The following is a 21,427-nucleotide window of genomic DNA, read 5'->3' as shown; positions in this document are numbered from 1 at the left end:
GAGGTGGAGGACGAGGGCGAGGTGGTAGAGAAGGAGAAGGGAGAGGAGAACACAGAGACATGTATAATTTAACAGATAATTAGTAGTGCTATTGTATGATTTCTGCATGATAGAATTTATAATAAATTTCAGTGGAAGCATTTTGAAGTATTTCACGAAGATAGGATAGGCATGAAATATAATATGCAAATTATGAAATATGTTTATAATTTATTTGTGTACATTTTTAATTCCATAACATCACAAAGCAAGGAGGTAACAGTAATCAGTAATTCAATATCTTAACTACCAATAATATAATGGGACAGAGGACTGCATCTTGGGGCACGGGAGGACTCAGCCCGTGACCCAGGACCGGGGCAAGGGGCGAGGCGTTAGGCACAAGGGAGGGAGGACCTTTGCAGCATGCACAGACATCAGAGGGGACTTACGGCGAGTGGGAGGCGGAAAGCTAAGGAAGGCTCCCCTGTCATCTTCTTATTGGCCAGCCAGTTAACGAAGGTGAACTCCAGCAGGGCGCCGAAGACCATGATCATGCACATCCCGATCCACACGTCAATGGCCTGCGGGGAAGCGGCAGTTACTCCCTGCCTGTTTCTGTATCTCCATCTTCCTACGACTTGACTTCTTTTAAGAGAGGTTTCAAGACAATTGTCTCTATCTTTCGGCTACTTCTTTCCATTCTTTTAGGGAATCTGCATTTGAAGTGGGCCTTTTTTAATATAGTTTTTTGTTGCTCTTGCCTAGTTTCCCTCTTGCATAAAAAAAACCCTCTTTACTGACGGACCTAACCTAACGTAGCCTGTACCTTTCTCTTCCATGCCTGTGTTCTGATGGATCGCTTTCTCACAGGTCGATGATGTAATTGTTACTCATAAATTCGTAAATAACAACAACAGACAAAATAATAGCCAGTGATGGAATTACACGCGTTCTTTACACCCAAGAGGCCACGTCATACTTTAAGTTCATAATGGATGAATGATTAGAGTAACTACAGCAACCTGACAGTGGTGAAGGAAGGCAGGGGTGACAGGGGACTGTACTACACGGAGAGTTGAAACAGACGCCTTGCTGGGAGGGACGAACCTGAATAAGAGAAACAGCAGACAGAAAAGGAAATTGTCCTAAGACTTTTTCCGTTCAGTAGACTCATTGACAGCAGACAGAGGACAGTGAAGAAAATTACATGAGAACCCTTTTAGTAGACTCGTTAAACACAGAGACAGAGAGAACAATAAGAGAAATTACCAGAGAGTTTTCCCCTACATATGAGACTGATAATGTTGACAACCAGAACATGATAACTAAGAAGGTAGAATAGTGAGGCTGTGATGTGGGGGTTACCTTGACGTAGGAGACAGGAGGAAGCTGAGCCCTGATACCAGACGCGAGGGTGGTGAGGGTGAGAAGGGTGGTGACTCCCAGGGACACGCGGCCAGGCACGGCGTTTTTAGGGTCCAGCCAGAAGGAGACCCAGGAGATGACCACGATGAGGATGGTGGGGATGTAGGTCTGCAGGACGTGGTACCCGTTCTGGCGTCGCAGGTCGAAGGACACCTTGAGTGAGCTGAAGTTACCTGAAGGAGGAGTGTGATGAGATTTGGCTCTGTATGATTTTGGCCCTCATTCAGAAACACTTTGCTCTCTCACCACGACTATTTTCCAAGGCCACAGAGAGTGTTTCTTCAGTTAATAATATAGAAATGTCATCAATCTGCCTCTAGAACCGTAAAAACACTTTAATAAACTCTTGTAAATTTAGATAAAGCCTTCTGAAGTGAAGGAACATAAGTGTTGGAGAATACGAGCCTTTGTTGTGGCATTAAACCCTTCAGTACCACGGCGCGTTTCCATATTCATTCTTCTTACTATTTTGTGATTTTATACAGCTTCAGAAACATATGTGGGGATTGAAATAATGAAGACTGTGGCTATTAATTTTGTGACTTGCATAGAACCTTCCTAATGTCAATAAAATGGTCTAATCGTAAACAAATCTCAAGGTAAAAATGTGTCCCAGTATTGAAGGGGTTAAAGTACCTGCCAGTCAGTTTAACCTTTTAACCACTGGCTCTCCCGTCACACTGACCCGTCACGTAGACCTGTGTATCGCTCTCCGTGACGCGTCGGTCCTCCAGAAGATCAAACTGGGCTATCTCCAACTCATCAGGCATGTCGATAGGTATCTCTGGGTCCCACTCGTAGATGATGACGTCGTCTGTGTTGGCGTCTGCGTCACCACACGGAGGGAGAGAACCAAACCCATTAATTCCTCATGACAACGCAGGCCCTGGTGTTTAATGGAATGACTCCATGAATATAAAAGTGCTCTGGTGGTAAAATAATGAAGGTAATCAAGTGAAGGTAGATGTTATCGTCACACGGCACGAAGCTGGACTTACCTGTAATTAAGGCGCTGTGGAGAAATGAATGTAGTATGCATGGCGGAGGGAATCGACTGAATGCGGATGTTGAAAAGTGTGCATGGTGTTTTGGCTCTTATGGCTGAAGCGAGGAATGTTGTGTTTCCTAATGCGCAAGCTATATAAGTCTCTCTCTCTCTCTCTCTCTCTCTCTCTCTCTCTCTCTCTCTCTCATGGAAATAAGGTTTCTGAACATGCTTTTCTGATTGTAGCATTGATCAGCTAACATGTATTTGCAGTCAATATTTTCACTCATTTTCTGTCACAAAAAAGACTTGATGCTTTGTTTCTTCTTTTTCTAATATCCTCTTCCAGGATGTACAAAGGTGATACTCTTTTTCCTTTTTCCTTCCAAGTCTTTTCTCTCTTTTGTTTGGAGTAGCAAATGTAACTAAATAGTGAAGCAATCCTCGCTCTTCCTCAGGCAATGTGTTTGTGAGAAGCAGCGCAGTTTTCCTCCCACTTTTCTTGTCATAAAACCTGCTCCACTATTTTCCTCTCTTCCTTGTCCATCAATTTGTAAACATTTAGATACTCGTCCTTCATCCTCAGCTTCTGTTATTGTGATACCAAGTTATTTTCCTTCAACTTTTTCCTTGATTTAAAACGTTTTCCTTTCTCTCTCGGTCTATTTTCGTTCTTGTTTGTGCAGCGATAATGATACGCTATACCTCCATTTTCTTTATCTTTTCTTAGTGTGGAAGGAAAGTTATATTTCTTCCATTTTTATTCCTTTAAAAGCAGAACCACTTTCGCCCTTTACATATTTCAACTCAGCCTCCATATCATCTTTCGCACGAGTCCCTCCTTTCTTTCCGCTTACATTCTCCCTTGTGTGTGGACTGGCAAGAGGTAAAACACTCCTTCCTCTTCCTCAGTTTGTGTTGTTTTGGCAGTCGAGGTATTTTTCTTCCCACTTTTCTCCTTTTAGAGCAAGAACCACTTAGTCGTTTTGCTCACTCCACCTCCATACCTTCCAGCCCCACACAAGTTAACCATTTCCTGAGCTATCTTCCTTTTTAAAACAGCCGTCCACTTCTTTAAAATTAAGGAAGGGACAGACATTTTAGCCCTTCTTTCCTTTCTTGAGCTGCAGGATACGAGACACATTTTCCGGACCGCTTCACTTAATCCTCAACGAAGTTTCATCTGTTCCTGCTTCGCCTTTCTCGCTCCTCGGCCGCGTCTGTGAGTCTCCGTGCGAGGCTCCGTGGAACAATATTGACGCGTTCGGTGTGCTTTGTCCTCTCAAGTACGGTTTTACTTACTTCGAAAGCGATGCCATGCAGAGAGAGAGAGAGAGAGAGAGAGAGAGAGAATTTGAACAGCTGAAACCACACATTAGAAAGGTAAACGGTAGAAATGGAGCGAGATGTTAAAAGTGACAATATGGAAGCAAAATGGAAAATGATAAGGACAACAACAACAACAATGATAATAATAATAATAATAATAATAATAATAATAATAATAATAATAATAATAGGAATAACAGCCAGTATCACAACACACAGCCTTGTCTCAGCAGCATCCCAGGGTGAAATCAGGCCAGGGTAGGGCAGGGCAGGGTAGAGTTAAAGTAGAGCAGGTTTGGTATAGTCAGGGTAGATGAAGTCAGGCCAGGGCAGGTCAGGTCACAGTATGGTAGGTCAGGGGAAGTCAAAAAAGGTCATTATGGCTGGATAGGTCAGGTGAAAACAGGACCGGTCAGGGTGGGTCAGGGTGGATAGGGGCGGGTCAGGACGGGTCGGAGCGGGTAAAGGCGGATAGGGGCGGATAGGGGCGGGTCGGGGCGGGGCAGCCATACTCACAGGAGCTGATGATGGACCCGCACACCTGCTCATCGAAGGGGTAGTCGGCGAACTCCATGCTGCAGGTGAGGCGCAGAGTCACCCTGGCAGAGGGAGAAGGCGTCAGGTGCCCCGTGGGAATGGCACACTCGCTCTGGCCTTTATTTCAGTGTCACCTTCGCCTTACTAGTTAATCAGTCTGTCTCTTTCTCGATCCCTCACCTTTCTAGTTCATCAGTCTGTTTCTCTTCGAACCCTCACTTGTGTACTTTTTTTCCCTCCCTTCCTTTCTTCATTTCTATCGATCATAATTTTTTGCGATGTTTTCACGCAGCATTTCCTTTGGTCCACGAATGCATGAGCACGATTTCCGCGTCGCTGCGTCTTCGGTATCACGCCAGACTGTCTTTTTTTTTTTCTATTTTTCTTACGCTAAACGGCTGAGTACGTTGTCAAGGTGTAAGTACAAAATGCTACCGGTCTCCCAGCATATCTCTTATCACTGCCTACATCTGGGTAAACACTACAGCAAGACGAGCAGAAAACGGGATTCAGTTAATATTACAAACATGCCGTCTAGTTACCGTTGTGATTAATGAAACAACGAGATGCTTGTTAATTAATTACCGATACTCTACCACTAGTGTTATGGTGCGTTCTCGATCTGCGCGAGAGAGAGAGAGAGAGAGAGAGAGAGAGAGAGAGAGTCGAACGTGCTTCCTAGTGAGAGACGAGCCACTACTTTGTCGATACGGAAATTTACACCGAGGCAGTTAAAACGCTACTGTACCTGCCCGTCCCGCGTGGAAGGGAAGGCGAAGAGAGACAACAAGCTACTAAAGAGACAGAAACACTACTCACAGAGACTAGCGAGAATACCGAAGAGAAGTGAAAACCAAAGGGATGCACAGAGTGGAAGGGCGACTCATACGAATAATATACAGCGTGCCAGTGAAGGGTGCGAGGCCGACGGGGCGGCTACTTACAGGAGGACATGGTAAGGCTACAACTCTGGGCGTCAAATGGAAACTGGTGAAGTCGCATGTTGCAGGAGAGCTTGAGAGTAATCCTGTGAGATGGCAACATTGTTAGTCACGTGGTCTGCCCCAAAGGAGGATGACTCACATTCTTAAACGCTCCGGGAAATCTTATCTTCACTATTTTTAACAGGTTCCAATAGAATTAACCTTGAATTTTAAGAGTGTTTTTATGATTTTAGTGACAGTTTAACGAGTATTCTGTTAACCAGTCATCTCTGTGACCTTTAAAAGTAGTCTTTATGAGAGCCCAGATCGTTTTAAAATGCGGACTTGGGTAATTCGAGCCCCGACACTGATCCGAAGCTGAAATCGAGTCTTTGGCTTGAGATGAGTGAAGGGTTGAATTACACCGACATATCCTTCCTTCAAGTCAACACGTGGCCATACAAAGTTTAGGATAACAGAAGAGGAGGATATAAGTAAGGTTGTCAAGGATGAATAGGAGAAAAACCGCCATGTTGTCACCCAAAGCTTGCAGAACTGAGCCAGAATAGGACAGGACAACGGAAGAGGATAAAGGACATAACAGGGAAGGGAAAAATACCGCCATATGTGAATCAGTATAAACCAGCGGTATAAAACTATGAAAGAACTTAAGGATAAACACAGAAAAGAATGATAAGGACATAGGAGTGAATCAGCATCGCCATATTTCAAAACTTGGGATGCGAAATTGGAAAAAAATTGTAAGATAACTGAAGAGAAGGATAAGGAAGATGACAAGGACGGATTGGATGAGCACCGCCATTCAGTCACTCAGAACTTGCGGTACAAAATTGGGATAACTGAAAAGAGGAATGAAAAAGGGTATGGAGGAGGCATTGCATTAGTACTGCCATGTCGATCACTTAGAAATTGCGGCAATAAATAGAGACGAATAGATTAATTTAGGGTAGAATTTTAAGCTTAAGATTAGAAATATTGGGAAGGTTTGGATGTAATGCTGTCTTGTCGCCACCCAAGACCTGGCGCAGTGACTTCCAACCAGGCGAGAATCAACAATAGATCCGTAAAAGAATAAGATGCATTATAAATTACAACATCCACCTAAGATAAAAAAAAAAAAAAAAAATTTGCAGAGAAGCAAGCTCAAGTGTGACTGAAGAAATGTTAAGTGTTGTGTGGCTTAACAATGTAAATACGTTAGCGATGTTACGGTAGATTTTAAGTGATACGTGTCTGCAAAACAGAACATGGGAATTATTTAAGGTGTTCCTGGAATGTGTTAAGGCTGGGAATCACTGGCCTGGACTTAACATTATGCTGAAGTTTATAAATTATGCAGCGATGGACGGCTGAGAGAGAGAGAGAGAGAGAGAGAGAGAGAGAGAGAGAGAGAGAGAGAGAGAGGTTGAATTACGTATGATGCCAAGTTTCCTCAATAGAAACATGAAATGGAGAGAAAAAAAAAAAACAATAAATACCACGGAGGACTCTTATATAAAGCTGAGGCAAAACCAATTGTGTCTTCGTCAGGATATTGAAAAGAAATGGAACGTTTTTATGAGGAAATATTAAGAAGCAAGCAAGGAAATGTGACGCGGCAAGAAATCCAGAGAGAGAGAGAGAGAGAGAGAGAGAGAGAGAGAGAGAGAGAGAGAGAGTTGATATTACTGTCCTTGTGGAAAAATACTGACTAGCTTTTAACACTAATCATGTAGCAGAGTTCCTGAAAGCGCCTGCCTCTCCCGCGTATGTGCTGCCGTGTTGTGTGATAGTGAGAGGAGGGGAAGATATTCAGACATGCAACGTGACATTGTTCATCTATCTCTGTACTGCTTTACTCAACACTGATCTACTTCTTTTCTATAATGAGTGAATGGAAAGGAAAGGTTTGTAATTAATGCCTGTTGACTGCACAAAAGTAATTAACTCCTACAATAGTGGGACGCAATTTTACTGAGTTTTATATATGATTAGACGATTTTATTGACATTAGGAAGGGTCTAGTGGAGGTCAGAAGATTAATGGTCACAGTCTTCACTATTGTAATCCCCCCACATAAGTTTCTGTAGCTGCATAGAAGAATGAATATGGAAACGCGTCATAGTACTGAAGAGGTTAAGACAGACAGGTCAGCTTGTGGTCAATCCTTAGCTGGGGTTGAAGGGAAAGCACCACCAATCTCACCAAGTCGCGATGGGATGGGGAGTCTTTACAGCTGGAAGGTACGAACACTCTTCTCTTTGTGGAATGGTTTACTTCAGCTTAAGGTCTTCGTGTGTACGTCGAGACAATTTATTTATATTTCATTCAGATACTCAATGTTCTCTACAATTTATAATCTGCCTCACTGTCTTTGTAAGTACATGAGGGAAGAAAAGCTTTTGAAAGTATATCGAGAAAATATTACTTTATGTATGGTTCACTTCGTCTCGAGCCTGAAAATTAATGCCATAAAAACTGTCCTCCACTCGTGTCTCCTCGTATATGTTGAGTGTACTGTGGGAAGGAGGAAAGTGTCTTGATGCTCCACGAGAAGCTTTTTCCTGTTTCCACTCTGTTTTGTATCAAAGTTAATGCATCATAAAGAAATCATCTACCTTAGAGTGTCTGTAAATCAACACGAACTGAAATGTTTATGAGATTACACTTTACTCTTAGCACTCCTGAACAAAACATAAATACGGATAATGAATGGAGATAAATATATAAACAGTATACTGAACAAAGGACCAGACTGCCACGTGCCCTTCATGAAAACTTGAATAGCAGAATAACTACGAAGAGCCAAGACTCGATAACTACCTAACTTTAAGCCAACGTAATCTAAAAAGAATGTGAGGTGAAAGAAAACGACATCCTGCAAGGGGGAACACTGGTAGATGACCTCCCTTCACTCACCTCATGCTGTACAGAATGTCCCCGTTCTTTTCTATGCGCAGGAGAATGTTGGGCATTGTCACCTTGTGCACCGAGGCATCCTTTACATTGTTGAAGTACGTGTCAGGTTTCCAGATCTTGGCTTGCACCTACAGGAAGAAAACGAGAGTTAATACGCCGCAACAAGGTGGTCATATGTTGCCGGCTAGAGAAAAACGCTACTTCTTCCGCCTTGAAATTGTTAGTAGGATTGAACTAAGTTAGAGATGAGGAAATGCTGCCTCTCCCACCAAGAAACTGTTGTTAGTCAGTGTCTAAATCGTAACCTTTGGCCAAGAATCAAGCAGTTTTCCTCAGAGCCACGCGGTTCACTGGGGGAAATCTATATGGCTAATAAAAAGATAAAAATAAACAACAAAAACAGGCAATTTCCTTTTCCTGTCACAACGAAAGGAAGGGAAAACTGCCTCTCTTTTTTATCATCCATAGGCGTTTGCTCTCTCTCTCTCTCTCTCTCTCTCTCTCTCTCTCTCTCTCTCTCTCTCTCTCTCTCTAACCTATTTCCTCCAGTGTCTATTTTCATGAGTACTTTGTTATCTGTCTGTCTATCTGTCTATCTATCTATCATCATTATCATCATCATCATCATCATCATCATCATCATCATCATCATCATCATTCTTATCTCAGACTCAGAATTTAGACGATTTTCTCCTCCTCCTCCTTCTCCTTCTCTTCCTCTTCCTCTGCCTCCTCCTCCTCCTCCTCCTCCTCCTCCTCTAGTCCCTTCCTTCCTTCTATCTAACACCATAATAAACACCATCACCACGACCATCACCACCACCACCACCACCATCACCATCACCACCACCACCACCACCACCACCACCACCACTCACTGCAGGGTTGAGTACAGTGACGCGCGTTCTGTTTCCTGGAAGCTGAAGGCGGTGATCATTCCAGCGTTGGCGGAGGAACACGTCGATATTGTAATCCTGCGGGAGAGAGAAAGGGAAATACGTTTAAAAATGGACTATATTCTGAGACTCCTTTGCTCCTCACCTCCACTATGTTCCAAAGGCTCTAGTTGAAGGTATACCAGTTTTTTAACTCCTTCAGTACTGAGATACATTTTTACCTTGATTTTAATGGGACACGATTAGACGATTTTATTTGCATTAGGTAAAGTCTATGGAGGTTAAAAGATTAATGGTCAGAGTCTTTACTATTTTAATACCAACACATGTTTCTGAAGCTGTATAAAATCAGTAAATAGTAACAAGAACGAATATGAAAACGCGTCCTGGTACTGAAGAGATTAATGATTCTTTTTACGGTTCTAGTGACAGATTAACTAGATTTCTACATTATTGATAAGAAAAAACGTTCTCGAGAACCCGGCCTTTGAAAATGATCGTGGTGAAGAGCAAAGAATTTCAGAATGATATGTAATAAAGAGTAATCTTAAACAGGTGGCGTCTCGTGCAGGTCTCACATCTTGCAGTCTTCCTCATTCTTTTGCGTTTATTTTATCTAATGTTCCGATGTTACTGGTTTTCGAATGCATAAATATCTCCATTAATCCCGAGGTAGATCAGTATTTTGACATCAAGACTCGCAGACCTGTGAAATCACATCCTTGCTTTGTAGTACTCGTAAAAAATAATAAAGAAAATGTAAATGAAATAGAGCAAGATAGATGAAGTGAAGAACCTGTGTCCTACTGATATATTTAAAGAAAACCACACAGAAATACCATGAAAATCTTTAAAAATCTTATTGGTGAAACATGAATCTCTCTCCTTCGCTCTTTTGCATTTTTAATTTTGAGTCTCTTTATTATTGCTGAAAATCAAGAGAAAGTCCAAGGAGTGCTTCCATACTGACAACCATTTCTGGACTAAGAAACTGCTCAGGCTTAAAAAAAAAAAAGAATCCCAGGCTTTACAATCTACATAAGCCAGCGTGAAACGAGGCGGAGAGGAGGCGCCGAGGCGGAACACGGGCCAAGACAATGACAATGTTTTGGTGAGGGAGTGAGTGGAGGGGAGTGGAGAGGAAGCTGCCTGAGTGCCGCCATAATCCGCCCTTAACTCCCATAATGCGCTGCGGGAAAAGACGCTGTGAAAAAAAAAAAAAAAAAGAAAGTAAAAGAAAAAGGTGTCTGTTTTGTGTTGAAAGATTACTCGACTCTTGTTTGCTATTTTTTTTCTCTTATTATGTGCTGTTGTTGGCAAGATGTAGGTTAAAGTGCCATTTTTTTTCCTCGTAGGAGTAGGAACCGCCAATCTCTGTGACGTCCCTTTACTTGAGAATAGCGCGTACTAGCTAGCATGAAAATGAAGAGCTTTAATGGTCCTTGGTGCTGAAAATTGATCACACTAAGCTGACGCAGAAACAGACACAGCTTACGTATTTTGACTCTAATCTTAAAAGCCGTAAAATTTTTGATAATATCTCTACATTTCTTCATGGTCTATTTTGGTTTTTATCTTGGTTATAAAGACAGATCTCTAACACGTTATTCCTGCACAAGTTAGATTTTATTCAGTTATCCTAAATCCAGTTAAAGATTGCTGTTTGCTTACGATGTTAAGTTTTCTTCAGGTCACATGGACTTATGCATTAACACACCGCCTTAACACAAGAGGAAAGATAATACCATGAGTCTCTAAGATGTTTTTACATCCAATTTCATCCACTTACATGCTCGGTTACAAAACTCTTTTTTTTCCTATTATATGCACAATTACATCCACATTCTCTTGGCACGATGAAAAAAAAAGTGTTCAAGTTATTCTCGACACAGTTAAACCTACCTGTCTGTTTGCTTCACTCATTCCACTTCTTTATTTAATTGTGTGGATAATTGTGCCAACATTTTAGTCTGACGTGAAAAATGTAGGCAAAAAAACAATTGGTAAGTTAAAAAGTTGAAAATACACTTATTTTTTTCACTTACGGAAAGCTTCCTAATTGTTTACCTAGGAAATCCTACAGAAAAAATAACACACAAACAAGTTAATCTGGAGTGAACTGTTCTAATATAGATACCTGTTAGTTTGTAGTTCAAGTAAGCCAGTGAGTTTAACCCCTTCAGTACTGGGACTCATTTTTACCATGAGTTTTGGGTATGATTAGACAATTCTATTTGCATTAGTAAGGGTCTATGGAGGTCAGAAGATTAATGGCCAGAATCTTCACTATTCTAATCCCCACATAAGTTCTGAAGCTGTATACAGAATGAATATGGAAACACGTCATGGTACTGAAGGGGTTAACTTCTTCAGTACCATGACACGTTTTCACATTTATTCTGGTTACTATTTGGTGACTTTATACAGCTTCAGAAACTTATGTGGGATTAGAATAGTGAAAACTGACTATTAATCTTCTAACCTCCATAAACCCTTCCTAATGTAAATAAAATCGTCTAATCACAACCAAAACTCAAGATAGAAATGCGTCCCACTACTAAAAGGGCTTAATGGGGTGTCTGGTCTACTGCTGAGAGTCTTACCATGTTGGCGGCGTTGAGGGAGCCGAAGGAGTTGATGAACATTTGCACCGTGACAGTCGTGGGCTCTGTTGAGTGACAGGGAGACAGGTCAGGAGGTGGTGGTGGTGGTGGTGGTGGTGGTGGTGGTGGTGGTGGTAATGATGGTGGTGGTGAAGATGAGGATATGAGGTATTTCTATTATTCTTTCTTTTGGTACTGTTACTACTGCTATTACTATTACTACTACAACTTACAATTACTATATACTACTACTACTACTACTACTACTACTACTACTACTACTACTATTACTACTACTACTACTACTACTACTACTACTACTACTACTACTACTACTAAAACGCTATTACCACTAGAAAAAACCACTACAAAAAACACTACACAAAAACATGCTACATAGGAAAGCACACCACTGTAGCTGTGGGAAAAAATAATCTATTTACAGTGGGACAAAAATCGTGACGGTGAGAGGGAATAGAATGAGAATATGACATGCGAGTATTCAAAATATTCACCTGTTTTTATTTATTAATCTATTGTTTTTGTCCGGTTTGCAGAAACACTTTGCTTTCTCACCACAACTATTTTCAAAGGCAACAGAAATGAGCAGTCAGGTTCTCAAGAGTGTTTCCTTTGTTGATAATGGAGAAATCTTATTAACCCCTTCTGTACCGTGACGCGTATTAATTCTGCCTACTACTTGGTGATTTTATACAGCTACAGAAACTTATGTGGGGATTAAAATAGCAAAGACTGCGGCCATTAATCTTCAGACACCATAGACCCTTGCTAATGTGAATAAAATCGTCTAATCATACTCAAAACTAAAAATGCGTTCTTGTACTGAAGGGGTTTAATCTGCCACTAGAACCACAAAAAATGAAAAAAAAAACACCCTTGAAAATCTGCGTCACTTCAACTAGAGTCTTTGAAAATAGAAGTGATGCGCAGAAGTGTTATAACGGATCGAAATAGAAAATCTGTTATTGTAAAGCATAGACACATTTAATTATTCTACGTATACTATATTGCAGTTTTGCCCAGGTGGGTCTCAGGTAGAAAGGCAGTGTACAGGTAATATCCCCGTGTCCCCTTCACCTGGATGCTCATTAGCCACTCCATTGTACACCTGTGCCGAGCAATGATAATAATAAAGGTAGTGGAAGTTAAACAATATAGTGATACAAATAAAAAGATAAGGATGATGAACTAAATCCGATGAGTGAAATATATTGACTTGTTATTGAAGATGTCTGGTATATTCTTATTATTATCATTGTTATATTCTGTCTAGTCTAAAGTGGCTCCTGGATCTCGATTTGAATGGTGTCCCAGGGAATGCGTGGTTGTCAGATCTTGAGGGAAACCGTGAGCTGTCCTTGTAGTAAGTGCCTTGATGAACAGAAAACAAATATTATTCACATCAAATGAATGACGTTATCAATAAGCTATAATATGTTTTAAATCCAGGCGCCATATTAGAGTAGACAGACTATAGTGTTATTTCAGCGTCATTAGAGTCAAACAAAGCAAAAGAAGAAACAATCAAACAAGCAGAAATTAACCCTCGAAAGAAGAGAAGAGAAATGAAAAGGAAAAATAGAGAAAAAGAGAAAAATAGTATGCGAAAGATCACTCTTGTTCTCCCCGCCTTCCCCACCTTCTCCCCTTCTTAGCGGGGTGTACAAGTGAGGGTTGAGGTCGGGGAGGAGTCAGGGAGTGCCAACACCGCAACTAAAGAGAGAAAAAAAAAGTAAGTCGTGGAGAAAAGAGGGAAGAGAAAAGAGAAGAGAGAAAAGAAGTAAGATTGTGACACCAGCTGTTAAGGAACCATTGTTTGCTATGATGAAAAATGAGGTACTGTTTTTTTCCTTGTTTTTCCTAGTTGTGGGTGTGTTTGATTCCCATCTCTCTCTCTCTCTCTCTCTCTCTCTCTCTCTCTCTCTCTGGCATCACGCAGCAAAACAAGTGACGCACGACTTCTTACAAACAAGTCAAAATTCTCGTATTTGACTCCCTTTGGTCTTTTTGTTTTTCTGTAAGTCTGTCTCTACGATTCTTGTTTTGTACTTATGTGTTTCCTTGACTGCGTGTTTTGACTGTGTGTTCCCTGCTAGTTACCTTCGTGTGGGGTTTGCTAATGTGGTCTGGTCTGGTTTATATGAAGGCTTTTAACTTTTAACCCCTTGAGTACCATGACGCGTTTCCATATTCATTCTGCTTACTATTTGGTGATTTTATACAGATTCAGAAAATTATGTGGTGGATTAAACTAGTGACGACTGTAGCCATTAATCTTCTGACTTCCAAAGACCCTTCGTAATGTCAATGAAATGGTCAAATCGTACACAAATCTTGAGGTAAAAATGTGTTCCAGTACTGAAGGGGTTAAAACACTATTCATAAGACTTATTAGTGAAGGAGGTGTGTTTTGTATCTTCTGTTGGTAGTTACAGCAACTTCTACCACTACAACTACTACTACTACTACTACTACTACTACTACTACTACTACTACTACTACTACAACTACTGCTACCTTCATTATCGTTTCTCTCACCACCCTCGTCACCACCCCCGTATCATCACCTGTGTTATTATTATCAGTGGTAGTGTTGTCGTTTGCTCAGCTGGCTCAAAGCTTGGCAGGAAAACACGGAAAGGGAAAATGAGAGCTTGAGACAATTTGGCAGCGCATCCTAGCTTGGTGAGTGTGTGTGTGTGTGTGTGTGTGTGTGTGTGTGTGTGTGTGTGTGTGTGTGTGTGTGTGTGTGTGTGTGTGTGTGTGTTCTGTTGAGGTCGTGCAGTTGATATCTATCGCAGCGGTAGGAATAGTAGTAGTAGTAGTAGTAGTAGTAGTAGTAGTAGCAGTAGATGTTGTTATTGTTGTAGTAGTAATAGTAGTAGTAGTAGTAGTAGTAGTAGTAGTAGTAGTAGTATTAGTAGTAGTAGTAATAGCAGTAGTAGTAGTAGCAGTTTTTGTTGTTGTTGTTTTGATATTACTGTAGTAGTAGTAGTAGTAGTAGTAGTAATAGTAGTAGTAATGGTAATAGTAATAACAGAAGTAGTAGACTAGTAGTAAAGATGAAAGTACACGTAATAGCAAAGAAATAACAACAAAAGAACAACAACAATGTAAATAATAGTAACAGTGACACTAATGAAAAAGAAAATTAAACTATGAAAAAAGTAAGAAAATAATGATAAAATAATAAAATGAACAAAGACTAAAGCAACACAGGGTATGCGGCGCCAGGTGAGAGGTGGCCTGGTGGGAGTGGCGCCCCCCACACACCCACCAACCCAGCAGGAGGCGGGTACAACATGTCCTCTGTCTGGCCTGTCACTGGGGAGGACTTGTGGTCACTGTCTCTCTCTCTCTCTCTCTCTCTCTCTCTCTCTCTCTCTCTCTCTCAAGGGTGACTCATAACATATAAGTGATAAATTTCAACTTTCTATTTTTTTTTTTTTTATACATTCCTTACATTCACACTCACTGAACCACGCTTTACTGATCCAGTCACCCAGTGTCATCACAAACAAGCCATACACTCTACAAATACATTAATAAAACACTAAAACCAATCAGTTGAGGAAATAAAAGTATATGTTTTATTTTATAAGATGACAAAATATTATCTGTTTACAACGGGGCAGGACCGTGAACACGCACTTTTGTAGGTAAGCGCGTGTGTGCACACCTGAGTAAGGTCACCAATGTATAACTGCCCTGTAATTGGAGCCACTTCCCTGCATTACAATATCACGAGGAGGAAGTAATATCTCAACGCACGCCACGAGTTGCTGATAGGCCCGTGGTGTCTGGTCACGTGATGTAAACAGTACGCGGAACACCAATACCAAAGCAGCCGGTGTATTTACATCGTTTTTGCGAGTATTGGTTTATACATGTGTGTGTGTGTGTGTGTGTGTGTGTGTGTGTGTGTTCTCGTGCACTGCTAAGCTTTGAAGCCTGTGTGTGCGTGTATGTACGTATATCTGACAGTCATGCAGTGTGTTGAACCAAAACTTGTGTGAGGAGTGTCACAGAGTGGCAGATTAGAGGGAGAAGAACCAGAATGAAAGGCCAGGCTGATAGATCCGCCTGGCAGGGTGAGACTAAGAAACACAAACATGTTTTGACTTCTGTCCTCACCTATCCTCATGCAGCGAAGGAAGGAAGGAAGGATAGAAAGATCGAATGGACAAAGAGAAGGAGAAAAAAAAAAAAAAGAAAACTGAAAAAAATTAAGCCGTTTCGAGGTGAGTAAGTGAGTGAATAACATTGATGGCCCAGAGAAGAGTAAGGTGAGGAGGTTACGCGAAGCAGGAGACTGACTGACTGTAAGCAGGTGATTGAGGTGCAATTAACGCAGGTGTGTGTGGCTCTGTAGTCTTACCACTGGGGCTCCAGTTGGCGAATGAATTGTCCATTTCTGGAAGTTCCGCCCTCCGCTTTGCCCTCCCGCCTGAAAGAGTAAATACAGCAGCCCTCCACCTGTCAGCCACCAAACAAGGGAGGGTAGAGCAAGTGTGGCCTCCCCTCCCCTTGTGTGATGGATCCGCCAGGTGACGTGAGTAGAAGTTCATGTGATTCTTTTCAGTTTGTTGTTCTTAAATGTAGCTCCATGCGGTTGGTTAGGTTTCCTTTCATGGTTTGTTGTTACTTCTCTCTCTCTCTCTCTCTCTCTCTCTCTCTCTCTCTCTCTCTCTCTCTCTCTCTCTCACACACACACACACACACACACACACATGCTGGCTATTCCCATCACGTATTATTTCGGTGCCAGCACAAAAAAGTCCGTCACGCGACACGCAAAAAAGGCAACGAAAACTAAACATGTGTCACTCAACTACACTCGTTGCCTCAGACAAGTGACAAACGCCTGGTTGGGAAGGTAGACAAGGTAGAGACTGGCCATGTTTATCTCCTCTAACCCTCTCTTCTCTCCCTTGCTTGTGGCTCGCAGCTCTGATAAGTAAACACTGTGCTATTGGAAACTGTTTGAAGGTAAAGGGAACATGTGAACTCAAGCTGAAAGAAGGTAGTAAAAGCAATCAAAAGTGGAGAAATGCAAGAGGTTTAAGATGAAAGCAGTAGGAGGGAGTGCTTTTAGAAGGAATGGGTGTTAAGAGAGAGGGAAGGAAGGAGAGAAAGAAAGGTAAATAAAACAAGAGTGTGGCAAAGGAATAAGAAATAAGAGAGCTAGAAAGAGGAGAGGTGAATTTATGATAAACAGAGGAAGGGAAGCAATTAAGGAAGGAACGAGGAAGAGAGAGAGAGAGAGAGAGAGAGAGAGAGAGAGAGAGAGAGAGAGAGAGAGAGAGAGAGAGAAAATATGAACCACAAAAGAAGACAAAAACAAAACAAAATACATGAAAAAGAATATAAATCAGAAATAAAAAAAGAGAGAGAAAGAGAAAATATTGAAGAAAACGAAGACCAAAGAACGTAAGAATAACAGAATGATGTGAGAAAGAAGAATTAATTACGAAAAAAAGAAATGGTTTTTGAATATGAAATCGAAGAAGTGGAAAAACAACACTTGAACAGAGAGAGAGAGAGAGAGAGAGAGAGAGAGAGAGAGAGAGAGAGAGAGAGAGAGAGAGAGCATGTATATTTCAACAGGGCAGTATTCATAACTTACATATCGATATGAATTCTAAAACGGCAAAGGAAAATTTGTGGAATGCTTTGTACACTTGAGCGATTTGCGTTCCGGTTATGACTCACGGCTAGAGAGAGAGAGAGAGAGAGAGAGAGAGAGAGAGAGAGAGAGAGAGAGAGAGAGAGAGAGAGAAGAATGTAGACAAGCCAAAATAAATATGCGTTTTTATGGAAGCCTGTGGTAATGAATCATCTAACACCAAGAGAGAGAGAGAGAGAGAGAGAGAGAGAGAGAGAGAGAGAGAGAGAGAGAGAGTGAGAGGTGGCGCCTGTCCCCGCACACACCGTCTGGCCTCAGAGTAATGATCTGTTGAAGGTGTTTACAAGTTTGGTATGATCCCGGACCCTCCTTGACGATGCCAGAAAGCGAAAGAGAGAGAGAGAGAGAGAGAGAGAGAGAGAGAGAGAGAGAGAGAGAGAGAGGAGTGGGATGAAAGTGGAAGAGAAGTGAGGAGAGATGAGATTAGAGTGTCTGTGGAGGAGTAAATGAAGATGGGGTGTATGAGCCAAATCTTGATTATTTCTTACTTTTTTTGCATTGAGCAGAAGTGCCTGTCCATCTATACCTTGCTCTATTTTAGAATTACCACCTCACTTTTCCTGTTGTTCCCGATTTTGTCCTTGTCATATTACCCTGGAACTCCCTGCCTGCTTCTGTATTGCCATCTTCCTGTCTTTTAAGAGGGAGGTTTCAAGACATTTATCTGACTTTTAACTAATTCTTTACTGATCTTTTAGGGAACTTGCATTCGAGAGAGCCTTTGATTATAATGTTTTTTTTTGCCCGGCTAGTTTTCCTCTTGTATAAAAAAGATATATATTGTAACGATCTTAGGTTAGAGAGGATGACTCAACCAAACTCATCGCTTTTCTGTTCACCTTATTCCTTTTTCGACATTTTCTGTACAAATGTAGACTTTTATTCTCCTTGTCACGAAATGTAATGTGGTTAACTTTGTATTGCAATCCTTAGTAACTGACGTCGAGTGTTTTGATCTCTCTCTCTCTCTCTCTCTCTCTCTCTCTCTCTCTCTCTCTCTCTCTCTCTCTCTCTCTCTCTCTCTCTCTCTCTCTCTCTCTCTCTCTCTCTCTCTCTGGGGCCAGCTGGGCAAACCTCCTGATCCTTAATTAAGAATGAAACCACCGAGATTACCTGGAGCCAATTAGTTGAGATAGATGAAGGATTGAGGGCAAGCTTGTGCTGGACCTTAAAGCTTTGCAGGTTATGAAGCTTTGAGATGTAGGTTTAAGATTCGTGTTTATAGATAGCAGTTTCTAAGCTTTTCTTGTAGTAGTTCAAGGTTCAGGTGTTTATAAATAGTTGGAACTTTTAAGCATTTCTTGTTGTTTTAGGTGATATAGCAGAATTTTAAGCTTTTCTTGTCGTAGTTGAAGATTGAAGTGTTTGTAAAAAAGTTGGATTTTAAGCTTTCCTTGTTGTAGTAGTTCAAGGTTCAAGCGTTTAAGTGGACTTTTAAGCTTTCCTTGTTTTTGGTTAGATAGGAGAATTTTTAAGCTTTCCTAAGTGTAGTGTAATGTTCAAGTGTATAGAAATAGTTGAAATATTAATCTTTTCTTGTTGTTTAAGACTCAAGGTTCAAATGTTTATAAATAATTGGTATTTTAACCTTTTTTTGTTTTATGCTCAAGATTCAAGTCTTTATAAACAATTAAAATTTAAGCTTTCCTTGTTTTAGGCTCAAGATTCAAATGTATATAAATAAATACTTGGAATTTTAAGCTTTTATTGTTGTTTTAGGCTCAAGCTTCGTGTCTATAAATAATTGTGTGCGAGGTTTACATTCTCAGACAGTCGTGGTGTTTTCTGAGTCCTGATGGGAGGGAGGCTGTGCAGACGAGGCGGAACGAATGTGAAGAGACCCGCACTAACATTTACCTTCATCTTTTCTCCTTTCATTGGCTTATTTTACCTTAATTGGTCCCAGGAATGTCTTTGCTCGCCTGAAAGTCATACGAGCGCTGTGGTGGTGAGGTGAGGGTGTGGTAAGGCTGTGGTGAGGGTGTGGTGGTGCGTGGTGGTGATGGTGAGTGGTGGGTGAGACACAGTGGACGAGGATTTATGGTGTGAAAGGAGGGGGTTTATGAAGAGAGATGAGTGAGAGAGACAGAGTAGAGGATGGGAAGATGTATAGAGGAGGAGTAGAAGGAGGAAGAGGAGGAGGAAGAGGAGGAAGAGAGATAAGAATAATTGGGGTAAGGAGGAAGACAGGAAGAGAGGTCGATACTAAAAGATGATGGATGAGGCAAAGATGAGGAAGAGTAAGAGGAGAGATAGGAATAAATGAAGGAAGTAGGGAAGGAGGACAAAAGAGAGAGAGAGAGAGAGAGAGAGAGAGAGAGAGAGAGAGAGAGAGAGAGAGAGAGAAACGACTCACCACGACAGAAGCGACAGAAATATCACCCCTATTTTCTCCCACGCTCATTCCTCTTCTCTCTCTCTCTCTCTCTCTCTCTCTCTCTCTCTCTCTCTCTCTGTGCGCGGCCAAGGAAAACATCATAGGTATGTTGTTAATAAATCTCAATTGTATTTTCTCTCTCTCGTACAATTTCAACATTCTCACTCCTCAACACTGCGCCATGATGGAAACTTTTAAATATATTCAGTAATTCTGCTTTATTTATCTTCACCATTTTTTTCCTCTTCATCTTAATCATTATCCTTCCATATTTTTCTTTCATTCTCTTTGTTCTTCCCTTTATTCTTTTTGATTCGTTGTTAATTCTCTTTTTTTTGTCTCATTTGGCTTATTTTTCTTCCTCTCTCTCTCTCTCTCTCTCCTTCCTTCGTTCATGCCGCCTCCAGCTGGCAGAAACAAGTGTACATTGGTGGGAATTATATCAAACAGCTATTTGCATTTATATTTACGATTCTTTTAGTTTTCTCTCTCTCTCTCTCTCTCTCTCTCTCTCTCTCTCTCTCTCTCTCTCTCTCTCTCTCTCATCAGATTATTTATACCACTAAAATGTTTTCTTTCTAAGATTGATGGTCTGTCACTGATAATAATAATAGTAATAACAATAATAGTAATAATAATAATAATAATAATAATAATAATAATAATAATAATAATAATAATGATAATAATAATAAATAATTAGTAATGGTCGACCTATTTTTTATGTCATGTATATATTTTAGACTCTCTCTCTCTCTCTCTCTCTCTCTCTCTCTCTCTCTCTCTCTCTCTCTCTCTCTCTCTCTCTCTCATTTTTTCAACCTCATTCACATTTTTCACGTTGATTTTTTATACTTTTAATTTTTTCCTTCCACTTCCATTACTCTTGTGACTAATTTTCTGTGTGTGTGTGTGTGTGTGTGTGTGTGTGTGTGTGTGTGTGTGTGTGTGTGTGTGTGTGTGTGTGTGTGTGTGTGTGTGTGTGTGTGTGTGCCAGATAACAGTCTTAGTCATGCCAAAATGAGTAACAGTGCATGTCACGTGTGCTTCCCTTCTCTGTCCTCCCTTCCTCTCCCTCACTCTCCCTTATCCTCCCTCACTGTCCCATATTCTCTCTCACCATCTCTTATTCTCTGTCTCTCTCTTCCTTCGTAGTTTCCCTCTCTTTTCCTAGTTTCCCTCTATCTTCCTCTCTCTCTCTCTCTCTTCCTGTTTGCTCTTTCTTTTCCTAGTTTCCCTCTATCTTTCTCTTTCTCTTCCTAGTTTCCCTCTATCTCCCTCTTTCTTCCCTGTTTTTCTCTATCTTTCTTCCTAGTTTCCTTCTATCTTTTTTTCTTCTACCTATCTCTCTCTTTCTAATTTCCCGCTATCTTCCTCTCTCTTCCTAGTTTCCCTCGTCAAGGCTCAAAGTTCCCTGCAAATCTACCCTTTTTCCTCTCATGTTTTTCTTTTCCCCTCATATTTTCTCTTCCCTCATGTTTTCCCTTTTCCCCTCATGTTTTCTCTTTTTTCCTCATGTTTTCCGTTTTCCCTTCATGTTTTCCTTATTCCCTTTTTTCCCTCATTTCCCTCTTCCCTGTCAACGATTTGTCAGCATCCCGTCATGTCGTCTTAAGGCGGCGTCACACTAGCACTTTTTCCGTCGTCTCAGGCGATTTCCGTCAACTCTTTCTGTCGTCTTGAGTCAGACGGAACGCATCGTTTTCGTCTAGCGCCAATTTTTAGTCAAAATAAGAACTATGGT

At 41.1% G+C, this 21,427-nt stretch overlaps 1 protein-coding gene across 7 annotated transcripts in view; it reads right to left on the bottom strand.

Moving 5' to 3' along the window:
- The window catches only part of LOC123510886 (glycine receptor subunit alpha-2-like), a 47,085-nt gene that overhangs the window by 3,278 nt on the left and 22,380 nt on the right, over positions 1-21,427 (bottom strand). For 3 of the 7 annotated variants that reach the window (XM_045266338.1, XM_045266341.1, XM_045266342.1), the window contains exons 4-11: positions 15,999-16,067; positions 11,600-11,664; positions 8,979-9,074; positions 8,101-8,228; positions 4,238-4,320; positions 2,093-2,233; positions 1,348-1,580; positions 432-563 (exon numbers count right to left, since the gene is read on the bottom strand). In XM_045266338.1, the coding sequence (XP_045122273.1) occupies positions 432-563; positions 1,348-1,580; positions 2,093-2,233; positions 4,238-4,320; positions 8,101-8,228; positions 8,979-9,074; positions 11,600-11,664; positions 15,999-16,032 (912 nt within the window). In that variant the 5' untranslated portion in view covers positions 16,033-16,067. Of the gene's footprint in view, positions 1-431; positions 564-1,347; positions 1,581-2,092; positions 2,234-4,237; positions 4,321-5,202; positions 5,286-8,100; positions 8,229-8,978; positions 9,075-11,599; positions 11,665-15,998; positions 16,068-21,427 lie in introns of all 7 variants that reach the window. The other 4 variants (XM_045266343.1, XM_045266344.1, XM_045266339.1 and 1 more) reach the window with 3 other exon arrangements.

This window comes from Portunus trituberculatus, chromosome 30 (assembly GCF_017591435.1).
Source record: "Portunus trituberculatus isolate SZX2019 chromosome 30, ASM1759143v1, whole genome shotgun sequence".
In the NCBI taxonomy this organism is placed as follows: domain Eukaryota; kingdom Metazoa; phylum Arthropoda; class Malacostraca; order Decapoda; family Portunidae; genus Portunus; species Portunus trituberculatus.
The sequence above is the reverse complement of the archived record's forward strand: the minus strand, read 5'-3'. Positions and strand labels throughout refer to the sequence as shown.